The 22,666-nt window shown below is 38.0% G+C and overlaps 1 protein-coding gene across 1 annotated transcript; it reads left to right on the forward strand.

Moving 5' to 3' along the window:
* Positions 1–8,905: 8,905 nt before the first annotated feature.
* rpl35a (ribosomal protein L35a) lies at positions 8,906–19,158 on the forward strand. The gene is made up of 5 exons (XM_061720003.1): positions 8,906–8,977; positions 11,827–11,862; positions 14,757–14,909; positions 16,140–16,284; positions 19,073–19,158. Exons 2-5 carry the CDS (start codon positions 11,852–11,854, stop codon positions 19,094–19,096), a joined length of 333 nt encoding a protein of 110 aa, XP_061575987.1. The 5' UTR covers positions 8,906–8,977; positions 11,827–11,851; the 3' UTR covers positions 19,097–19,158.
* Positions 19,159–22,666: the final 3,508 nt, after the last annotated feature.

Below are 22,666 nucleotides of genomic sequence, written 5' to 3' on the forward strand. Positions count from 1 at the left end.
TTTCTACTTTTTTCTCGACATTTTGACCTTTTTTTCTCGACATTTTGACTTTTTTCTCAACATTTCAACTTTTTTTCTCAACATTTCGACTTTTTTTCTCGACATTGTGACTTTTTTCTCGAAGTGCATCTCTAGAATTAAGTCACATAGAAAGTTTATTTTCACCCCCAAGGAATGCAGTTTTCTGTTTATTGGACAGGTCACTATCACTGTAGTGTCAATAATCTGATTGGGTGAGAACATTGGCTTCATTCATTCATTCATTCATTCATTCATTCATTCATTCATTCATTCAGGCTTAAGATGAACAGAACCTCAGAACTAAGTCACAATGAAACCATTATTTGTATTTGTATTTGTTTGTGGTGTTTTTTGAAAACCGTATGTCCATAACTAACATGCCAAATATCAAACACTTGATGGTCATGAATTCCCTGCCAGTTATTTCCTGAACGAAGGTTTGAAAGGTGGAGTTTTCTCTGATTCTTTTCCAGAAAAGAGTTGAAGGTTCGGCGACCACAGACTCTGTTCTAACTGCTATTTATTTCATTCCTCCACGTATTCTGGGTTTAAAAACGGACTTCCTGGTGGTTCTGATCCGGATCGTGGGGGGTCCCGGTCTGAGTGAGGCGTCCTTATCCCGACCAGGGAGATCCCCAAGTCCGGGTCCAGGTCCTGGGTCCGAGTCCAGGACCTGGAGCTGCGTCTCCGGGTTCTGGTTGTCATGGAAACAGGACCCTGGGCTGATGCGGCTCTGATGGTCACATGACCTCTGGCTGCATGACGGACGACTGTTACTTAGTCCCAATCCCAAAACTCCCCCTACTTTCTACCACTACCCCTAAAAAAAGAGGGGACAGATTTTAGGGCACTTGAAATCTTCCCAGGTTTCTGTCCCAATACTCCCCCTACTCCTACTTTCAGCACCACCCCTAAAATCAGGAAGCTGAGAGCAAAAAGCTGTTTTAATTTCCGGTGTAGTGCTGTTAATATGCCACTTTATTAAGTTTTAATATTTTTTCAGGCGTAAAAGTAACCGTTAAGATCCCCAACCTGGGCTCAGTTTATCCAAATAACGCTGTTAAGAAATTTGACCCGATGTTTTCGGAGATGATAAGAGCCGCCGGCTCGGAGCAGCAGCAGCAGCTCACGTACAGACGTGATCGCCGGGTCAACCTGTGCTGTCGTCCCGGGGAAAAACCTGCAGCTCTGTGGAGAATTACCTCTGGCTGAAATAAATCATTTAGGAAGATAAATGTTGGTTTAATAGATGAAATCTAACAGTTGTAGCTACGCCTGTCAAGAAATTTGCTCCAAAAATTTCGGGATTTCTGCCTGCCGGCACTGGAGCTGATCTATGGTTCCGCGTTAAATCGATGCAGAGCGTACGGTACGGCGTACGGTACGGCATAAGGCGCGCGTCGCCGTACCCTACGCCGTAGGCTCTGCATTGGTGTAACACGGAACCATAAATCAGCTCCCGAGCCGGCAGGCAGAAATCCCAACATTTTTGGAGCAAATTTCCTGACAGGCGTAGCTACAACTGTTAGATTTCATCTATTAAACCAACATTTTTCTTCCTAAATGATTTATTTCAGGTAATTCTCCACAGAGCTGCAGGTTTCTCCCCGGGACGACGGCGCAGGTTGACCTGGCGATCACGTCTGTAATGGGCAAGCGAGTGATTATGTACATTCACTGAGTGAATATTATGAAAGTAAAATATATATTTCTCTCTAGAAATGTAATCAAAATGCATTTTTATGCAGAAACTAACTCAAAATATTGATTTTATTCACTAAAAAATAAGAAATGTCTGCCATGTTTTTTTTTTATTCAATCCGCAAATGACGACGAAAAGCATTCTGGGTAATTTTTTCTGGCCCTAGATCAAACTAGTGAGGATCTGAAATCCCTACATCCGAATTAGGACACCACCCTCACGGGAACGCGCAAAATTTAGGGGTAGGGCTGGAAAGTAGGAGTAGGGGGGATTATTGGAACTGGGCCTTCCTTAGTCAGTTTGGTAGTCCGGAGCGTCCGAGGAGTTGGGGGGGTCCGGGGTCCAGGGACGGTCCGGGGTCGGGGTTAAAGGGGGTCCCCGGTCCCCGGAGGACACGCCCCCCCCCCCCATCAGGGCTCTCCTGGTTGGTCATGTGACCCTGAGGTCTCCATAGAAACACTACTGTAGCCACGCCCACCAGGAAGTGATGGGAGCTGGTTTCACTACGAGGGGGGGGGTCTATGATGGACCACCAGGACCAGGGGGGGGTCTGGGGTTCTGGGGTCTGGGGGGGGGATCTAACCACCAGCACCAGGAACCGTTAGTTCCACTACAATGTTTTTATCAGATGAACCGTTACTGATGGCCACTGCCCTCCCGGTGCATGCTGGGAGATTTGAGAGCACTACCACGGGTCAGGACCGGCGTGGGACCGGGACCTGGACCGGGACCTGGACCAGGACCTGGACCTGGACCAGGACCTGGACCTGGACCAGGTCCAGGTCCTGGACCAGGACCAGGTCCCGGTCTGGGGTCATGTGACTCCGGTCCTCCGGCGGTCCGGCCCCCGTTGCATGCTGGGAATCCCCGGCGTATATCCTGTAAATATATACATATATAGATATGTTGTGTGTATATGAGGAAACTGTTGCCGTGACGATGCAGTTTTCTGTCACCATGGAAACGGTGTTTTATGAAAACAATAAACGGCTGCTTCCACCCTGTTGTTGGTGTGTTTGGTACCGGGGGGGGGGGGGGGGGGGTGGTAAATAAATAATAAATAACTTATTATAGGGGGTTATTATTACTATTATTAATACTATTATTAATAAATAACTTATTATTATGGGGGGGGGGTTATTATTACTATTAATAATTATTATTAAATATTATTAAATAACTTATTTATATGGGGGTGCTTTTATTATTATTATTATTATTATTAATAAAAACGTATTATTAGGAGGGGCTGATTGTATTATTATTAATAATTATTACTAGTTATTAAATTAGGGGGGGCTGCTTTTATTATTATTAATAACTAGTTATTATTAATAATAAATAAGTTATTATAGGGGGTGCTCTTATTATTAATTATTATTAAAAACGTATTAATAGCATCCTTCACCAATCAAACACTTATTATTATTACTAATTATTATTATTACTAGTTATTATTCTTATTATTATTATTATTATAACTAGTTATTAAATTAATGGGTTTCAACTACTCAGGTTTTTACTGACAAATACAGATTATTGTGGATCAAAGAACGTGAAGGTTTGATGTTAAATGTTCATATTTAAAGGTTTGTCTGCATCACAAAAACAGGAAAAACATTTTAATGGTGATTTACTGGATTTGGATAAATTATTATATTATTAATAATTAATAAAACCTCAAAGCTGGTGAAAGTTTAATTACTAACAGCTGGGCCTTTTAACTTAAATGTTAATAATAAATGATGGAACTGAAAGAAGAGAAACGTCTCAAATCAGATTTATTTGCCGTTTCCAGTAACGTGAAACTAAAAGTTTGATACAAATAAGACAAGATGAATATTATTCAAGATATAATATATAATTACATGCTCAAGATGAATGAAGAATATGACAATAAAGCAAACATTTACATTAAATTCACAAGTTGCTAGTCTGCATTAATCAACTCAAACATAAGAAACATTGTAAATATTACAATAAAAGTTTACATTACAATAATAGAATGTATTTCTGAGGGTGCAGACTAGCAATGCATTGTGGGTAACAGTTCACAAACATATAAATATACTTTTCAAATGTCATTAAAAACAAATATATACACATACAATGTAGGTAAAACAGTGACAAAGTGTTTTACTTACTGTACAATAAACTGAACATTTATAAATGAGATATGTTTCTATTTGTGTTTTTAATGGTTAGGCTGGCTGAGAGATTTCAAAATAAGAGTCTCAGGAATTATGCGGTCATTTACAAATTATATCATTATTATTAGTATTAATAATAATAATAATAATAATAATAATAATAATAATAAATAATAATAACACATCTGCCACAGGATAATAGACCTTATTCATCATTTTAAAATGTATTTCTTCAACTTTAGTTTAATGTGTTTATATTTACCAGGCAAGAATCCTGTCAAATTATCCTTCTGCAAAAATCATGGAACAATCTGGATTTAAAAACATTACAAATAAACTTGTTACCACACTTTTTATCAGTCAGATTACGCCCTTGGATTCATCAATTTGGTAATATATTTAAAGGTGTATTTTACACCAAAACGTTCTGAATTAGGTGAATTAATGGGAGAGGAATAACGCTACATATTTTGTTGAATTCTCTATGAGAACAATTGAAATTATATTTTTTGGGGTAATCTGTAAAATTTAGAAGAATTCCTTTATTATCCATTAAGTCAGTTCCACATACAGGACTGTCTCAGAAAATTAGAATATTGTGATAAAGTTCTTTATTTTCTGTAATGCATTTAAAAAAACAAAAATGTCATACATTCTGGATTCATTACAAATCAACTGAAATATTGCAAGCCTTTTATTATTTTAATATTGCTGATCATGGTTTACAGTTTAAGAAAACTCAAATATCCTATCTGAAAAAATTAGAATATCTTAATCTTAATCTTAAACTGTAAACCATAATCATCAATATTAAAATAATAAAAGGCTTGCAATATTTCAGTTGATTTGTAATGAATCCAGAATGTATGAATTTTTTTTTAATTGCATTACAGAAAATAAAGAACTTTATCACAATATTCTAATTTTCTGAGACCGTCCTGTATAAAGCCTTTATGCTAACCGCGGTTCTGACTACGAACCAAAATTCTGACTAATGTGTTTAAAATAAATAATAGAATCATGAATAATGTATCCAACCGCTGAATTTCTGAGACAAAGATTTAAATTTGAAGTTAACTCCTGTAGCTTTCTATAATGAATCTGAAGAATCACTTGATCACGTGTTTTTATTGTGTTTTGGGCTTGAAATTAGAAATTGTCTATCTTTAAAAATGAACGACGTCGAAAAATTAGAAATCGCTAATATTATTTTTTACATGCAATTGACAAATCAGTGTCTCTCTTGGTTAATGTAATTCTTCTAGTGAAATATCATTTACACTGTTGTAAGTGGAGAAAAATGAGGCCTCTTTTCAATGTTTTTTAAATGATTTCAAAGGTTTTTTGTCTCTATAAAGAAATTAAGTCATAAATTCAGCTGCAAGTATAAATAATTTATCGTCATTTATCTTCGTTACACTACTTAAGTAGTTTTTTTGAGGATTTGTACTTTACTTGCGTTTTTTTTTAATCGGGACTTTTACCTTTATTTCACTACATTTAAAAGTTAAAAAATATACTTTTACTTCGTTACTTTGACATTTGCCACCTCGTTACTCGTTACAAATTAAAATAATCAAAGAATTATATTTAGCAAGAAAGACAGTTTATTTATTTTTGGTGTTGTATTTTATACATTTCATTCACCTGAAAGTAAAATAAAAAAACAAGGGAAGGATCATTTTTGGTTGTGTTGCTTCTTTTCACGCGTACTATAAAATACTTGTACTTTTACTTTTAATACTTGAATATATTTTTTCACAATATACTTTTGATACTTAAGTACATTTAATGTGAGCTACTTTAAGAATTTTACTCGTCATTTTCTTATTGACTTTAACTTTTACCAAAGTCTTTTTCAGTTGTGGTTTTTCTACTTTTACTTAGTTACTTTTTTCAAGTACTTTATAAAGCTCTGCTGACGACCCAAACACCGCTAACCGCGGTTCCGACAAGAACCGAAATTCAGACTAATTTATTTAAAATAATAGTTTGATTTTATCTGAATAATTTAGTGAACCTGTAAGGAATTAAATGTTAGTTTTATGCTGCTGATGAGGACGAACATAAACCCTGAAACACGTAATAAAAGCTCCCCTGACGTTCCAGATACGTGTGTGAAATGTTTGACTGAGAAAGTTAGTAGCTTTTTGGAAAACCGTTGTCTGTATTCTAAGTAGAATCACAAGTTTCCAGGTCCTTGTTCAGCAAAACTTTGTATTTTAGGGATAAATATCCAGACAATTTCTCCTTAAACTTTACGTTAAGACTCTGATCAACTCTGGCTCCTGCAGCAGGAGGAGGAGGACTGATTCTTCCTGGAGACACTGAGGTTTAATCTAGTCCTGGATTACAGAGACGTGTGTTACATTAGAAAAACTCATTTATGGATTTAGAGGTAAAGCAGAAGAATTCCAGGAAGTTTGGACACCTTTAATGGATTTTCTCAAGCAACAATAGAAAATATATTTTTGTAAAACAATTAAGTGTGACAATTTTTGTTTGTTTGTGAAGCTATTGAGTGTGACAATAATTTTTTTTTTTTTTTATTATTTTGTTTTATTTTATTTTTTTGTTTCTATTTATTATATATGTTTTTATTTCATTTATTTTTTATTTTTTAAATTTTATTTTTATTTTTTTCCGTTTGTTTATTTGTTCTGTCTATTTTTGTTTTTATTTGTGTGTAAACAGCAAGACCTGCAGGCATTTTATTTTGTAATTAATGTGATACTTGGGGATTGTTTTTTTTTTGTACATTTATATTGAAATTCAATAAAAAATATTGTTAAAAAAAAGTTTGTTTTATGAACGTTGTAGTAGTTTGGGATTTTGATCAGGCAGATCAATATTATAATTTTTTCTTCTTTATTGAGCACAATAAAACAACATAGAACAGTAATTAAACATCTTCTCGAAAGGATGATAGAATACTTAATATGCAGCACATAACATAATATGAGATGCTGTCAAATATAGAGCTATATAGGAAAACAATTAACTATATATTGAAATAAAAGACAAACAGGGTTTTTTTATAAAGTGAAAACTATAAAAGTATCACAGTATTTAAAATCAGGCAAACAATAGTGTCAAAAAGAGGAGCAAGGACTGAGGCATCAAAAAAGCAGAAAACGAGATTTATCATCACAAATCTTTTTAGCCATTTTGTTGGAGTCTATTTTTCTGAGGGATAAGAAGAATAATTTTAAATCATTTAAACACCAATCAAAGGAGAGTTTTCTATTCCTCCACTTACTACAATGAATATGATATTTACCCATGAGAATAACTATATTATCATGTCAGATACATTCCACTTCAAGTTATCTATATAGAAATAAACATGAGAGATATTAAAGACTGGTATGTCTATTCTAGTAGGAACCACTTTCTTAATTCTAACCAGAAGTTTCTGAGATCAATAATATTTCAGTATTTTAATCTTTTTTTTAATAAACTTTATTTAACATTTCAATTTCAAAATTCCTTTGAGGAAACATTAGCTGCATCTGAAACATTACAATCTCACAACACACAAGCAAATATATAAACCTATACATTTATCTTCTAAGATTAAATAAAATAAAAATAATCATAGGGGTTGACATTTCAACAAAAGCGTATAAAAAACATAAGATTGTAACTTAAAGAGCAAGAGACTTTGACATGGTTTCATATAAATCCCTTATAGACTGATTTTCTTTTGATAGTACCTTTATAGATGTTATATAATTTTTTATTTCATTTTTAAAACAGACTATGGGTTTGCTGTTTTTCCATTTACTTTTATGTATATGATATTTTCCCATAATGAGAATTATGTTCACCTATACTCAAAGGTGATTGTCAAACTGCCTGATTTAAAAGTCAGTGAATTGAAATTTGGTGAAAGAAAATGTAATAACAAAATACTTGGAAATGTGTTTAAAGAAAAGCTATTCAATGATATCAGAAAATCAACAAAAATAAAGGTAACAGAAATTGAAGTAACGTTAACAAAGACATACAGCAGTTATCTTAAATGGCCAATTTCACCCAAAGCAAAAGAAATTCAGTTTAAAATAATAAACAATATTTATCCTGCTGCTGAAACCCCAAGGAGAAGGTTCAATTTGGAAGTAGAGCCTTCTGTATTTTGTAAAACAGAACACGAAACAAATGAACACTTATTCTTTTCTTGTTCGGTCAAAATGCTTTTCTGGCAAGATGTTTATCAGTGGTTAAATATTGGGATCAACAACTGTATGTTCAGCAAGTTTCAGGTCATGATTTATATGGATGGTCTACCAAAGAAGGTTCCAAGATGGTGAACATAATTCTCATTTTGTGTAAATATCATATACATAAAAATACATGGAAAAACAGCAAACCCTCCATAGTATGTTTTAAAAATGAAATAAAAAGTTATATAACATCTATAAAGGTACTATCAAAAGAAAATCAGTCTATAAATGATTTATGTGAACCCATGTTAAAGTCTCTTGCTCTTTAAGTTACAATTTTGCTACGCTTATACATTTTTGTTGAAATGTCAACTCCTGTGATTATTTTATTTTGTGATTATTTATATTTATTTTATTTATTTTCTTTTTATTTAATTTTAGAAGTTTATCTTGGAAAAAATGTATAGTTACATATTGGCTTGTGTGTTGTGAACTTATGTTTCAGTTGCAAACTAATGTTTCCTCAAAGGAATTTTGTAATTTTGAAATGTTGAATAAAGTTTAAAAAAACAAACAAACATCTTGCCAAAAAAGCTTTGTGACCGAACAAGAAAAGAATAAGTGTTTCGTGTTCTGTCTTACAAAATACACAATGATCTTAATTTTAGTATTTCTGTATTTTATTCAGGCCAGATCCCCTGTATTATTTTATTATTTCTGTATTTTATTATTGTAATCAGGCAGCTCGGTATTATTTTAGTATTGTATTATTTTAATCAGGCAGATCAATAATATTTTATTATTTTAATCAGGCAGCTCGGTATTATTGTATTATTTCTGTATTGTAATCAGGCAGATCTCCGGCCCCCTCTCCCTGTAACTTCCCAGCATCCTTTGCGGCTCCTCCTTCCTTTCCCTCCATTTCTCTGCAACAGCAGGTGAGGTTTCCCGCATGTCGGAACTAAAAACCCCCCGAACCGGCGGAACCAGTGCCCGGTACCGGCCCAGACCCGGCCCGGGGGCTCGGTACCGGAGTCCTGCAGCAGAACCGGGGTCTGGTTCCGACCCGGGGGTTCGGATGGTGGAGATTCGGGGCGGATTGGGGAGCTGGGGGAGCTAACGGGGCTAGCGGGGCTAGCGGGGAGAGATGCAGGAGTAACAGTCCGGACCGGGTCAGGGGGATGGTTCTGGTCCTGGTCCGGGTTAGAGAGAGTTTGGACCTGGTTCTGGTCCAGGATTCTGCTGTTTTTATCATGAATATATCAGGTGTTTGGGTCAGAACCGGTCCAACTGTTGGGACGTTTGTTTCTGCTCGATACCTGGAATGAACCGGTCCGGTTCAGCCTGGTTCTGTTCTGTTGACGTCCAGAACCACGTGTGGATTCTGCTGGTTTTCTCAGATAATCAGGGGCGTCAAAATGTAAATGTTTGTTTTTTAAATACATTTATGTAATTACTCTGTCTATTTGTATTGATTATTCTATTATTTAATACATATAGATTTCACTAGATATTATACACTGCAAAAACTCAAAATCTTAACAAGAACATTTGTCTTATTTCTAGTTCAAATGTCTCATTTTTAGCCAAAAAAGCTCATTACACTTAAAACAAGACTCATCACTGGAAAAAACAACAATTTTCACCTGTTTCAAGTAGATCTTCACTTAAAATAAGTAGAAAAATCTGCCAGTGGAACAAGATTGTTTTGCTTGTAATGAGAAGATAAATCTTGTCCCACTGGCAGATTTTCTACCTATTTTAAGTGAAAATTTACTTGAAACAGGTGAAAATGGTCAAATAACAAGTTATTTTTCTGGTGACTACTCTTGTTTTAAGAGTAATGAGATTTTTTGACTAAAAATGAGACATTTTAACTAGAAATAAGACAAATATTCCTGATAAGATTTTGAGTTTTTGCAGTGAGCGAGACTGCCTTTGAAAAAGTTCCAGTTTTCTTGACCACACGGATCAGATACATAAACTTCTGTGATGAGTATTTGCTGGACGTGTTATTGATACTCTAGTTAAGTTCTGTGACTCGTTACCTTGCCGTACCTTAGTAAGACTGAATTGACGCCACTGCAAATAATATATATTTACTATTGTTTCCCATGTGTTTGTATAGTATTGTTTTTATGCTGCCATTTTGGCCAGGTTGTTGTATCCTTTATTGATTCTCTATTTATCCAGGAAAGTCCCATTGAGATCCAATATCTCTTCTGCCAGGGAGTCCTGGTCAAGATGGCAGCAGAAAAATAAATTCAGTTTCATATAAAAGAAAATACATACAAGGACAAGTCACTTTATAAAAAAAATAAAAACATATCAAAACAAGAAACAAACATACAAGGATCAGAAAGCTAAAAAGAATTATTGACAAATAAAAACAATGACATAGTTCTGTGAAAACTGATTTTAACAATGGCAACATAAAAACAATACTATACATACAAACGCATGGGAAACAATAGTAAAATATATATTATGGTCTGTGTACTTCGCGGCCATCTGTTTTTGCTGTCTTTTTGGTCGTAAATTTAGTTTGAAAATGGTTTTTAAAAAGTCTTAAATGTAACTTTGTGAAACCTGTAGATGCGCTGGATAAACTAAAACCTTCACTAACTCCAGCTGCAGAAACACTGACAGCAGCAGGTCATTGATGCTCTGATTCCTGCCCTTTTATTGATCAGTGATCAGCGATCAATGGCTCCACTTCAGCATCTTTATGTAATTGCTCGGGGATTTATGTTCATGTTCTGGTCTCTGGAAAGATCCTGGAGACATTTCTGTTGTATTAGACGCTGTACAAATACAATTGAATAGAATCTGCAGGAGTTCCTGTTCAAACATCTGATACTCTTATGTAATAATTTAAATGGATTTACTTTTATAAACTTCGTGCTTGTATCTGATGAAGAGGATGACAGAATTGGGCTACAGGTCCTTAAAGTCAATTTTCCTAAAATAAGACCTTTTTTAAATGTCTTAATTTGTCTTTAATGTTGAATCTTAATTTTAGAGGGAATTTATCCGTCATCGGTAAAAAGTTTAATTAAGCCCAGTTGGGCTGAGACGGATCGGACTGGGCGGGTTGATGAAACTTTGGCTGTTTTTCCTGGTTTTTACTAAATATTTAGCAGAAATTATTAACTAAAAAGTTTCCACAACGGCAGAGAAAAGTAGAAACTTACACAATAAACTCAGATGTTTTATTTGCTTTATTCTACTCCGTTTAATTGTAGTCTTTGTTTGGAGCTTGAACTTCTTTTGGCTTCATTTGCTTATGACTTGAAATTTATTCTGCATTTAATAATTGGCGGTTTTAACACAGGATGTCTGATTCGGGTTGGTTTTACATTATTTTGATGGGTTTTACATCACACCCCAGGGCTGCTTTTCTTGGTTTTTACTAAATATTTAGGATACATTATTAACAAAAAAGTTTCCGTTATGGCAGAGAAAATAGAAACTTACACAATAAACTCACTGATGTTTTATTTGCTTTAATCTGCTTAATTTAATCGTAGTTTTTGTTTGGAGCCTGAGCTTTTTTGGGGCTATTTAATGGTGTTGTGAAGATTAATTTGCTTATGATTTGAAATGATCGTTTTGAGGAGAAATAAACCTGTTTATCAGTTGTTAGACGCCTCGGTCAGGGTTGCCAGGTTGGGCGAGTTTCAGCCCAGATGGGACTGGGCTGGTTGATTAAAATCTGGGCTGCTTTTCCTGGTTTTTACTAAATATTTAGGAGAAATTAACAAAAAAGTTGTGTCTGTGTTTGCAGGTGACGCCACCTGAAGAGGACAACGATGCCTGGAAGGTGAGGAGACTGTCTGTTTCTCGTCTGTCTGTTTCTCGTCTGTCCGTGTCTCACCTGTCCCATGTTCACCTCAGCCAGAGATGCACCGATCGATCGGTTTTGATCTGAAAGTAATAGTTAAAATCAGCCGATCTGATGACGTTTCCAACACCAACCCTCCCCAGCGCTGCGTCTGTTCCCTCACCTGAGACCAGGTGACCCGAGGGGGCGTGGCCTGTCTGGAGGGGGCGTGGCCTCTATACCAAACATCAACACTGAAAATGGCGTCACCAGTTTCAGTTTCACAATGACTTACAACGTCCGAACAGGACGACGTATTTACATTTTTCAAAAGTATTTCAACACAACAAAGCTGGTAAAACATTTGAAAGTTTCTCACACGATGGAGAATATTGAGTTTTGAAAGTTTTCTGCCGCTAACGTAGAGAAACAGGAGCTAACGGCGCTAACTCACCTGTAACAGACGTATAAACGACAGCAGGAAACATAAAGAACTACACCGTAGGTGATGGATTCAGAACCTCTGCTCTTCAGCCGCTGGTCGTTGTAGAAGACGTTGGATTTAAAACTCCAGATCCCGGTACGAGCTGCTGCGTCGTTAATGCTTCACTGACCAGTGACGTCTGGAGTTAAACAGATTATTACGGTCCAAAGTCTCAGGACGACGTCGTCAGTCGCTTCCCCGGTGACGTGTGGAGTTTCCTCACATCACTAACGCTTTAGCAAACCTTAATCATTCATCATTAGTTTTTATTTTAAGATTTAATTCCTCTCTCCTCAGTACAAAGTACACTGGAACTCCAGTAAAAGTTCAGAGCTCAAAACGGGACTAGTTTCTTCTGAGCGGAGTAAGATTTTGGTCCGCGCGGTCGGATGCTCGTTTCTAGTCAACACAAATATTAATATTAATAATCCAATATCAGATACACTTTGTCACCTCCACGACACGTATTGTGACGTTTTTGTATTGCGAAATTTCGTGGCACGATATATTGTTACACCCCTATTTTTTATACACTAAATAAAAGCCGGATCTGCCCAAATAAGTCGGGGAACACGGGGAGGCCAAAATCCTGTCCCGGCAGGATCCTGAGCTGAGCACACGGTTAAAGCCGGCACTTATGTGAGTGTTCTGGTGTCTAAGTGTGCGAGAGTAAGAGGCCGGGGTTTCGCTAACACCATGAGGACTTCCTTCCTATGACTGGCGTTTGATAGTGACCTGAGCCACAACTTTACACTTCACATGCAAGTTATTTCAGAGTTTTTGTGAGGTCTTGAAATTGTGTTTTTTGTCCTACTGTAGAGGGGAAAAAAAAGAAAACAGAAGGGTTAATACAGCATTTAACTTTTTCACTTGAAACCTTTGGGAGGGGCCGTTCTTAAAGTTGATGCAGCACAAAGTTGGAACCTCGGGAAAAGGAACTAGTATGAAAACGATTTTCAGTCAAAAATACTTTGTTTGCTTTAATCCCTGCATGTCTGTGTTGGTTCATGTCGTACATCATTATTACCACAGGAAGATGAAGATACACTGCAAAAACTCCAAATCTTACCAGGAATATTTGTCTTATTTCTAGTTAAAATGTCTCATTTTTAGTCAAAAAATCTCATTAAACTTAAAACAAGAGTCATTACCAGAAAAATAACTTGTTGTTTGACAATTTTCACCTGTTTCAAGTAAATTTTCACTTGAAATAAGTAGAAAAATCTGCCAATGGGACAAGATTTATCTTCTCATTACAAGCAAAAATATCTTGTTCCACTGGCAGATTTTTCTACTTATTTCAAGTGAAAATCTACTTGAAACAGGTGAAAATTGTTTTTTCCAGTGATGAGTCTTGTTTTAAGTGTAATGAGATTTTATTTTTTACTAAAAGTGAGACATTTTAACTATAAATAAGAAAAATATTCTTAAGATTTTGTTTTTGCAGAGCAGTAGCTACACTGACTTTGTAACTGCGTCTAAATCGTCTCTAAGAATCTCTAGGGAGTGAAATATTGCACATCAGTCTGCAATAAAACAGACACTTCATGATACTGTCCCATCTCCTAAGGTTTATACCTAATAATACTAGGGCTGGGTATCGATTCAAATGTCAAAATTCGATTCAGAATCGATTATCATCATTCGATCCGATCCGATATTGATTTGGGTTAGTGTTGCCTGGATTATATGACTGTAAAATAACTATTGAAATAATAATTTCACAATAATTATTGTGAAATAACTAAGAAATAAATAACTCAAATAGGCATTTCAATATCCATTTAAAGTGCAAAAAAAGAAAGAAATTGCAACAGCTCAAGCAGTAAACAGATTATTTTAGCTTGTCTGATTTATTCTGTCACCAGACACAGCTGGACATGAAGCGCCGGCATTTTTCAGGTATTTCATGACAAACTGTGTCCGATAACAGAGAAACCAAACAAGCTCTAGTAAATATAGATAATATGAACTTCATTGAACTAATATAACATTTAGAAATTTAAGCTGAAATGTCCAGCATTTTCTCTAAAAGAGTTTTCAAAACTACTGAGATTAAAGTTCACCAAGCAAAAATGTAATGATGGGAGACATTTTATTTATTTATTTTTTCAATAAAAAAAAAAAAAATCGATCTTTAGACATACAAATCGATTTTTAGGAATTAATGAGAATTGATTTAGAATCAGAAAATCGATTTTTTTCAACACAGGCCTAAATAATACGATGTCAGTGTTGAACATGAGACGACGATAGTGAAGGATTTATGGATTTCACTCAGTGATCGGCCCCTAAAATCCTGATCGGTGCATCTCTGACCTCAGCAGCTCTCACCTCTGGTGTTCTTACCTGTCCCCTCACCTGTCCTGGTCTCACCTGTGTCTCACCTGTGTCTCACCTCTCCCCCCAGACTGTGGAGCAAGGCGGTGTTCTCCGGCTACAAGCGCGGCCTGAGGAACCAGCGTGAACACACGGCCCTGCTGAAGCTGGAGGGCTGTTACAGCCGGGACCAGGTGGACTTCTACCTGGGCAAGCGCTGCGCCTACGTCTACAAGGCCAAGAAGTACGTACCGCTGGGGGGGGGGTATTTATACGTCTACAAGGCCAAGAAGTAAGAGAGGGGGGGGATATACGTCTACAAGGCCAAGAAGTAGGTGGTGCAGGGGGGGGGCAGCTTTTAGTTTCAGTCATATTTACCTTTCAGGGCAACAAGGAAGAGACACATTTGACTGAAAAAGGCTCAGGCAGAATCAGAGCTGATTAATGTTACTGTAACTGTGGGAGCAAGGAGTGTTTTTTGTTTACACATCTGTCAGTGTGTGTGTGTGTGTGTGTGTGTGTGTGTGTGTGTGTGTGTCTGTCACTGGGCGGGGTGAAGCAATCATTATCACCCACACCTGCTTGTCATGTGGTTTTGTTTGTCAGAGAAAGAGGAGCTGATAATTTCTGTTGACCACAATATACAAAATATAAGCATTATATGCAATATAATAATATAAGTATCCATCTGTCATTTGAAAGTGAAATACTTTAACTGCGGGCCAACAAATAAATAACCACTACTGTTTCATGTCGGTTTTTGGATTCAGCGTGTCGGACAGATCTCAGCCAGTACTCTCTCAGCGGCTAATTGTTTGAAAGATAGTCGCCTTACAATAACTGAAGCTCTGGGACATCGTCTCTCTGTCCGTCTCCCTCCAGCAGCTGAACTTTATTGAGGTTTTTGTAGTGAAATGAGGAGGAATCATAGAGATAACTTCTCATTTCAACTAACTGGATCAGCCGTTCCTCATCGTGACTGTTTCCTACAGCGCTTTCAACCGGCTTTCAACGCGAGTGACAGGAGGAAAATAGAAGCAGGTCGTCCGACAAATGTTCAGCTCAAAACGGCCAGTTAGGACAGTCCAATAGAAAATAAAGACATGGAATTGATTTTGTCGCTAACTCCACCGGCCGGAGCTTCCTCCATTTTTCCGTAGCGGTGTATCGCGTCATTCAGGCAGCCAATCAGCACAGAGCCTCATTATCATAGCCCCGCCCACTCAGAATCCTGCATAGATAATGAGGTTAGAGAATGGGAAGATAAAGACATGGCTCAGAGGCTGAATTTCTAATTTATTTAGCAAAAACAATCAAAAGCTTGTTTTTAAGACATTCAAGGCCAGTTTAAAATAGGGATTAGATGCCATAATAGGTCCCTTTAACTAAGATTCTTCTTTCTGCTCCCTCATTCAGAGTTTAGGAAGGTTTGTGTTTATCACTGACCTCTGACCTTTAACCCCCCCCCCTACAGGAACACGGTGACCCCCGGGGGGAAGCCCAACAAGACCCGGGTGATCTGGGGTAAAGTGACCCGCGCCCACGGGAACAGTGGGATGGTCCGGGCCAAGTTCAGCCACAACCTGCCGGCCAAGGCCATCGGACACCGGGTCAGAGTGGTGAGTCCTGGTTCTGGTCCTGGTTCTGAGGGGGAGGGGGGGGGGTCCTGGGTCTGGACCAGGGGCCGGATTCACCAATATGTTCTTAAGAACCATCTTAAGAAATGTCTTAAGATCTAAAATTAAGAAGAAAGTTCTTAAGTGAAATTCCTCAATATTTTCTTAAGAACCGTCTTAAGAACTGTCATTTCTTAAGAATTTCTTATTTTTCCTACTTAAGAACTACTTAAAATATGTCATTGCACGCGCCAACAAACAACATTTTATATATATATACATATATATATATATATATATATATATATATATATATACATATATACAGGGCTGCACATAAGTGGGCCGCCAGAGCGCATGCGCCGTCAAAATCCACAGTGCGCTGTCAATCTTGTGCTGCGAAGCGCTTTTGCGTACCAACAGCTGGGGCTCATATTATTGGTTGTGGCCAGACCAGAATACTAATATTAAAACATCTATTGCGAGAGCTTTTCCCCAGAACTCCCACTCAAAGTTGGTACTGGCCAATCACAGCGCGTCCTTACTCCCCCTCCATGCTCGTTGGGCAGGAAGAGAGGTAAGGATCAGCTTTACTGAACAAACCCCGACACGTCTCATCAAAATGTCCAAGAAGCAAGCGCCATTAAGTAATTATTTTGGCGTTCCACCACCACCAACTACAAAGAGACGCCAAACTAAACCACTACCCGTGGATAGAAACAGAAAACGTGTGTTCGCCGAGAAGTGGCTGCATGATGTTACGCGGCGACGTGTACCGTACGTCGCGTATCCTACCCCGTAAGCTCTGCGTTGGTGCAACGCGGAACCATAAATCAGCCAGTGTCCGTCGCTGCGTGCAGCAGCAGCGTGCCTGCACCAGCGAGACGCTGCTCTCATTATGGCTCACAGTTTATGAAAACCCCAAATAAAAAATAAATTAGAGAATATTTTATGAAATCAATAAACAATTCCATCATCAAAATTATAACAAATAAAGGTTCAATATATCTTGCTTTGCATGTAATAAGAGGTAATATATTAGTTTCACCTTTTAAGTTGAATTATTGAAATAGATTAACTTTTACATCATATTCTAGTTGGATTATTGAAATAAATTAACTTTTACACCATATTCTAGTTGAATTATTGAAATAAATTAACTTTTACACCATTTTCTAGTTGAATTATTGAAATAAATTAACTTTTACACCATATTCTAGTTGAATTATTGAAATAAATTAACTTTTACACCATATTCTAGTTGAATTATTGAAATAAATTAACTTTTACACCATATTCTAGTTGAATTATTGAAATAAATTAACTTTTACACCATATTCTAGTTGAATTATTGAAATAAATTAACTTTTACACCATATTCTAGTTGAATTATTGAAATAAATTAACTTTTACACTATATTCTAGTTGAATTATTGAAATAAATTAACTTTTACACCATATTCTAGTTGAATTATTGAAATAAATTTACTTTTACACCATATTCTAGTTGAATTATTGAAATAAATTAACTTTTACACCATATTCTAGTTGAATTATTGAAATAAGTTAACTTTTACACCAAATTCTAGTTGAATTATTGAAATAAGTTAACTTTTACACCATATTCTAGTTGAATTATTGAAATAAATTAACTTTTACACCATATTCTAGTTGAATTATTGAAATAAATTAACTTTTACACCATATTCTAGTTGAATTATTGAAATAAATTAACTTTTACACCATATTCTAGTTGAATTATTGAAATAAATTAACTTTTACACCATATTCTTCACCTGTAGGAATATTCTACACCTGGGCTGATGTGGACATACAGAGCATAGGAGGATATTTCAGCTGCTATATGGTTGGCTGTCTGTACAGTCATGCAAGTTCAATGCTATTAAAGAACACGTTTTTTCATATAAAATAAACACATTTTTATGCAGTTTAGAAGTTTTGGGGCTTTTTTTTGGCTCCTGCGCTGCTGAAATCGGGGCGTCCTTTATTTCTATGTGCAAAATATGCCGTGAGCATCCCAATCTGACCGATAAAAACTGTAACTTTTATACTGACTCTACAGACTAACACGCACCATAATTTGTTAATTCATCTTTATAAGTGAATAAATATCGTTTTGCCTATAACTTATTCCTGCATCCCTCTTTTATCGATCCTGCGAGACGAGTCACCGCGTTTTTGGAGCCCCAAGTCACATATCCAGGGGCTCCTCTGAGCACCAGACCAAAATAATTATGTGCAGCCCTGCATATATATATATATATTATATAAACAGGTAGTTTGGTCTTAACCGTCACTCACTAAACATGGAGAAGGAGAAAAAGATGCAGGAACTTTTCAAGGTTCTGGTGGATGAAATTAATGTGTGAAAAAGGTGATATTAGAGGCTTATTATTATTATTATTATTATTATTATTATTACCACCTTTTCACAGAATAAATTTTAAGACGGGTCAAGGTTGTCTTAAAGTTAAGAAAAAAGTCAAGAACAAATTTGAAAACTTTTATTTCAAGAATACCATTTATTCTTAAGTTTTTTCTTAAGAAGAAAGTTGAGAAAATACTTAAGAACTTTTTTGGGGAATATGACTTCTTCTCTTTTTTCTTCTTAAGACTGAACTTACATTTTTTTTTTCCCTAATAATTTTTCATGCTTTTATTCTGACGGTCTCCCCCCTGTGCTTTTATTCTGACGATCTTTCCCCCCTGTGCTTTTATTCTGACGGTCTCCCCCAGCTTTTATTCTGACGGTGTCCTTCCTGTGTTCCAGATGCTGTATCCCTCCAGAGTGTAACCGTGGATCGTCTGTGGATGTTTGTTTGTACAGAAATAAACAGTAAAATGTTGGAATATAAACTGTTTCTGTGTCTTTGTTAAAGATTCAGGAAATATTAAATCTTTATTCTCAGATGTATTTATTCTCAGAGCAGCAGAGGAAGTTTATTCTTTATTAACCTGTGGATCAGAGCCACGTCTGAACTCTGGTAGAACTGGTAGAGTAGTCAAAAATTGTACTCAAGTAAAAGTACTGTTACTTCAGAATAATATGACTCAAGTAGAAGTAAAAAGTATTAATCCAAATAATTACTTGAGTAAAAGTAAAAAAGTACTTGGTGAAAAAACTACTCAAGTACTGAGTAACTGTTGAGTAACGTCTGATTTATTTTTTTAACACAACCATTCAAACAGACAAAAGTACAAAATAATCATCTTCAGGCAAATTAAATCAATAAAATAATAAAAATAAAAATTAATAAAAAAATAAAAAAGCTAAAATTAAAATAATTAAAAGTTCAAGTACTTTAATGAATAATAAAATCACAGAATAAAAAAATAAATGAAGCACAAGTAGCACAAATTTCCATCCTTTGTACTTTTCTTTTTTAACCAGCAGAACTAGAACAAACATGAACTCATAGAAACTCTGTGTGTGTTTGAGTCTGTGTAAATGTGACAAAACATGCAAAAACAAACATTTTTCCCAAAGAATCACCCAGTGATGTCATGAGATTGACGCGTACGTGGATAAAAGGGATAAAAGAAAAGTAACAGCTCAACGTAGCCTAATGTAGCGGAGGAAGAGGAACAGTTTCTTCTTCACAAATCTACTCAAGTAAAAGTAAAAAGTATAGTGATTCAAAACTACTCCTAAAAGTACAACATTTCCCCAAACTTACTCGGGTAAATGTAAGTGGTTACTCCCAGCTCTGCTGGAGACCGTGATGGTTCTGGGACGGAGGTTTGGACCAGAAACCCCAGAACCAGCTCTAGTTTTACTGAAACAAGAACAGAAGCTGTTCCCTGGTTAAACTTAGAACTACTGCAGGTTCACTAGAAAATAAATGTGGTATTAACTCATTTATGTTAAACTCTGTAAGGGTAAAAAAAACTATTCAAAATCTGCTGACATTAGAACATGTTTATTTAAATAAGTGACATAGATGTAAATCTGGCAGCAACACGGCAACTCATTCATTGTTTTCAGAAGGAAAAATTAAAGTTGATGTTTTTCAAACTTTCACCAGCAAAACCTGCTGCTCCAAACTGGACTATAAGTCACACTGTATATGCATATATATATGTATATGTATATGTGTGTATGTATACAGGACTGCCTCAGAAAGTTAGAATATTGTGATTTTTCTGTAATGCAATTTAAAGAAAAAAAAAAAAAAAAAAAAAGTCATACATTCTGGATTCATTACAAATCAACTGAAATATTACAAGCCTTTTATTATTTTAATATTGCTGATCATGGTTTACAGCTTAAGAAAACTCAAATATCCTATCTCAAAAAATTAGAATATTCTGGGAATCTTAATCTTAAACTAGTGGTCTGGTCTGGTCTGGTCTGGTCTGGTCTGGTCTGGTCTGGTCTGGTCTGGTCTGGTCTGGTCTGGTCTGGTCTCTGGTCTGGTCTGGTCTGGTCTGGTCTGGTCTGGTCTGGTCTCTGGTCTGGTCTGGTCTGGTCTGGTCTGGTCTGGTCTCTGGTCTGGTCTCTGGTCTGGTCTGGTCTGGTCTCTGGTCTGGTCTCTGGTCTGGTCTGGTCTGGTCTGGTCTGGTCTCTGGTCTGGTCTGGTCTGGTCTGGTCTGGTCTGGTCTGGTCTCTGGTCTGGTCTGGTCTCTGGTCTGGTCTGGTCTGGTCTGGTCTGGTCTGGTCTGGTCTGGTCTGGTCTGGTCTGGTCTGGTCTCTGGTCTGGTCTGGTCTGGTCTGGTCTGGTCTGGTCTCTGGTCTGGTCTCTGGTCTGGTCTGGTCTGGTCTGGTCTGGTCTGGTCTGGTCTGGTCTGGTCTGGTCTGGTCTGGTCTGGTCTGGTCTGGTCTCTGGTCTGGTCTGGTCTCTGGTCTGGTCTCTGGTCTGGTCTGGTCTGGTCTGGTCTGGTCTCTGGTCTGGTCTGGTCTGGTCTGGTCTGGTCTGGTCTGGTCTGGTCTGGTCTGGTCTCTGGTCTGGTCTGGTCTCTGGTCTGGTCTGGTCTGGTCTGGTCTGGTCTGGTCTGGTCTGGTCTGGTCTCTGGTCTGGTCTGGTCTGGTCTGGTCTGGTCTGGTCTGGTCTGGTCTGGTCTTGGTCTGGTCTGGTCTCTGGTCTGGTCTGGTCTGGTCTGGTCTGGTCTGGTCTCTGGTCTGGTCTGGTCTGGTCTGGTCTGGTCTGGTCTCTGGTCTGGTCTGGTCTCTGGTCTGGTCTGGTCTGGTCTGGTCTGGTCTCTGGTCTGGTCTGGTCTGGTCTGGTCTCTGGTCTGGTCTCTGGTCTGGTCTGGTCTGGTCTGGTCTGGTCTCTGGTCTGGTCTGGTCTGGTCTGGTCTGGTCTCTGGTCTGGTCTGGTCTGGTCTGGTCTGGTCTGGTCTCTGGTCTGGTCTGGTCTGGTCTGGTCTGGTCTGGTCTGGTCTGGTCTCTGGTCTGGTCTCTGGTCTGGTCTGGTCTGGTCTGGTCTGGTCTGGTCTGGTCTGGTCTGGTCTGGTCTGGTCTGGTCTGGTCTGGTCTGGTCTCTGGTCTGGTCTGGTCTCTGGTCTGGTCTCTGGTCTGGTCTGGTCTGGTCTGGTCTGGTCTCTGGTCTGGTCTGGTCTGGTCTGGTCTGGTCTGGTCTGGTCTGGTCTGGTCTGGTCTCTGGTCTGGTCTGGTCTCTGGTCTGGTCTGGTCTGGTCTGGTCTGGTCTGGTCTGGTCTGGTCTGGTCTGGTCTGGTCTGGTCTGGTCTCTGGTCTGGTCTGGTCTGGTCTGGTCTGGTCTGGTCTGGTCTGGTCTGGTCTGGTCTGGTCTGGTCTGGTCTGGTCTGGTCTGGTCTGGTCTGGTCTCTGGTCTGGTCTGGTCTCTGGTCTGGTCTCTGGTCTGGTCTGGTCTCTGGTCTGGTCTGGTCTGGTCTGGTCTGGTCTGGTCTGGTCTGGTCTCTGGTCTGGTCTGGTCTGGTCTCTGGTCTGGTCTGGTCTGGTCTCTGGTCTGGTCTGGTCTGGTCTCTGGTCTGGTCTGGTCTCTGGTCTGGTCTGGTCTGGTCTCTGGTCTGGTCTGGTCTGGTCTGGTCTGGTCTGGTCTGGTCTGGTCTGGTCTGGTCTCTGGTCTGGTCTGGTCTCTGGTCTGGTCTGGTCTGGTCTGGTCTGGTCTGGTCTGGTCTGGTCTGGTCTGGTCTGGTCTGGTCTGGTCTGGTCTGGTCTGGTCTCTGGTCTGGTCTGGTCTCTGGTCTGGTCTGGTCTCTGGTCTCTGGTCTGGTCTGGTCTGGTCTGGTCTGGTCTGGTCTGGTCTCTGGTCTGGTCTGGTCTGGTCTGGTCTGGTCTGGTCTGGTCTGGTCTGGTCTGGTCTGGTCTGGTCTGGTCTGGTCTGGTCTGGTCTGGTCTGGTCTGGTCTGGTCTCTGGTCTGGTCTGGTCTGGTCTGGTCTGGT

The sequence above is a fragment of the Cololabis saira genome, chromosome 4, assembly GCF_033807715.1.
Source record: "Cololabis saira isolate AMF1-May2022 chromosome 4, fColSai1.1, whole genome shotgun sequence".
Lineage (NCBI taxonomy): Eukaryota > Metazoa > Chordata > Actinopteri > Beloniformes > Belonidae > Cololabis > Cololabis saira.

What these genes read in the sequence shown, in the direction of transcription:
- rpl35a (XM_061720003.1), top strand. An exon ending in TACGTCTACAAGGCCAAGAA is followed by an intron (nt 14,910 to 16,139) that starts GTACGTACCGCT and finishes CCCCCCCTACAG; the next exon opens with GAACACGGTGACCCCCGGGG. An exon ending in TCGGACACCGGGTCAGAGTG is followed by an intron (nt 16,285 to 19,072) that starts GTGAGTCCTGGT and finishes CCTGTGTTCCAG; the next exon opens with ATGCTGTATCCCTCCAGAGT.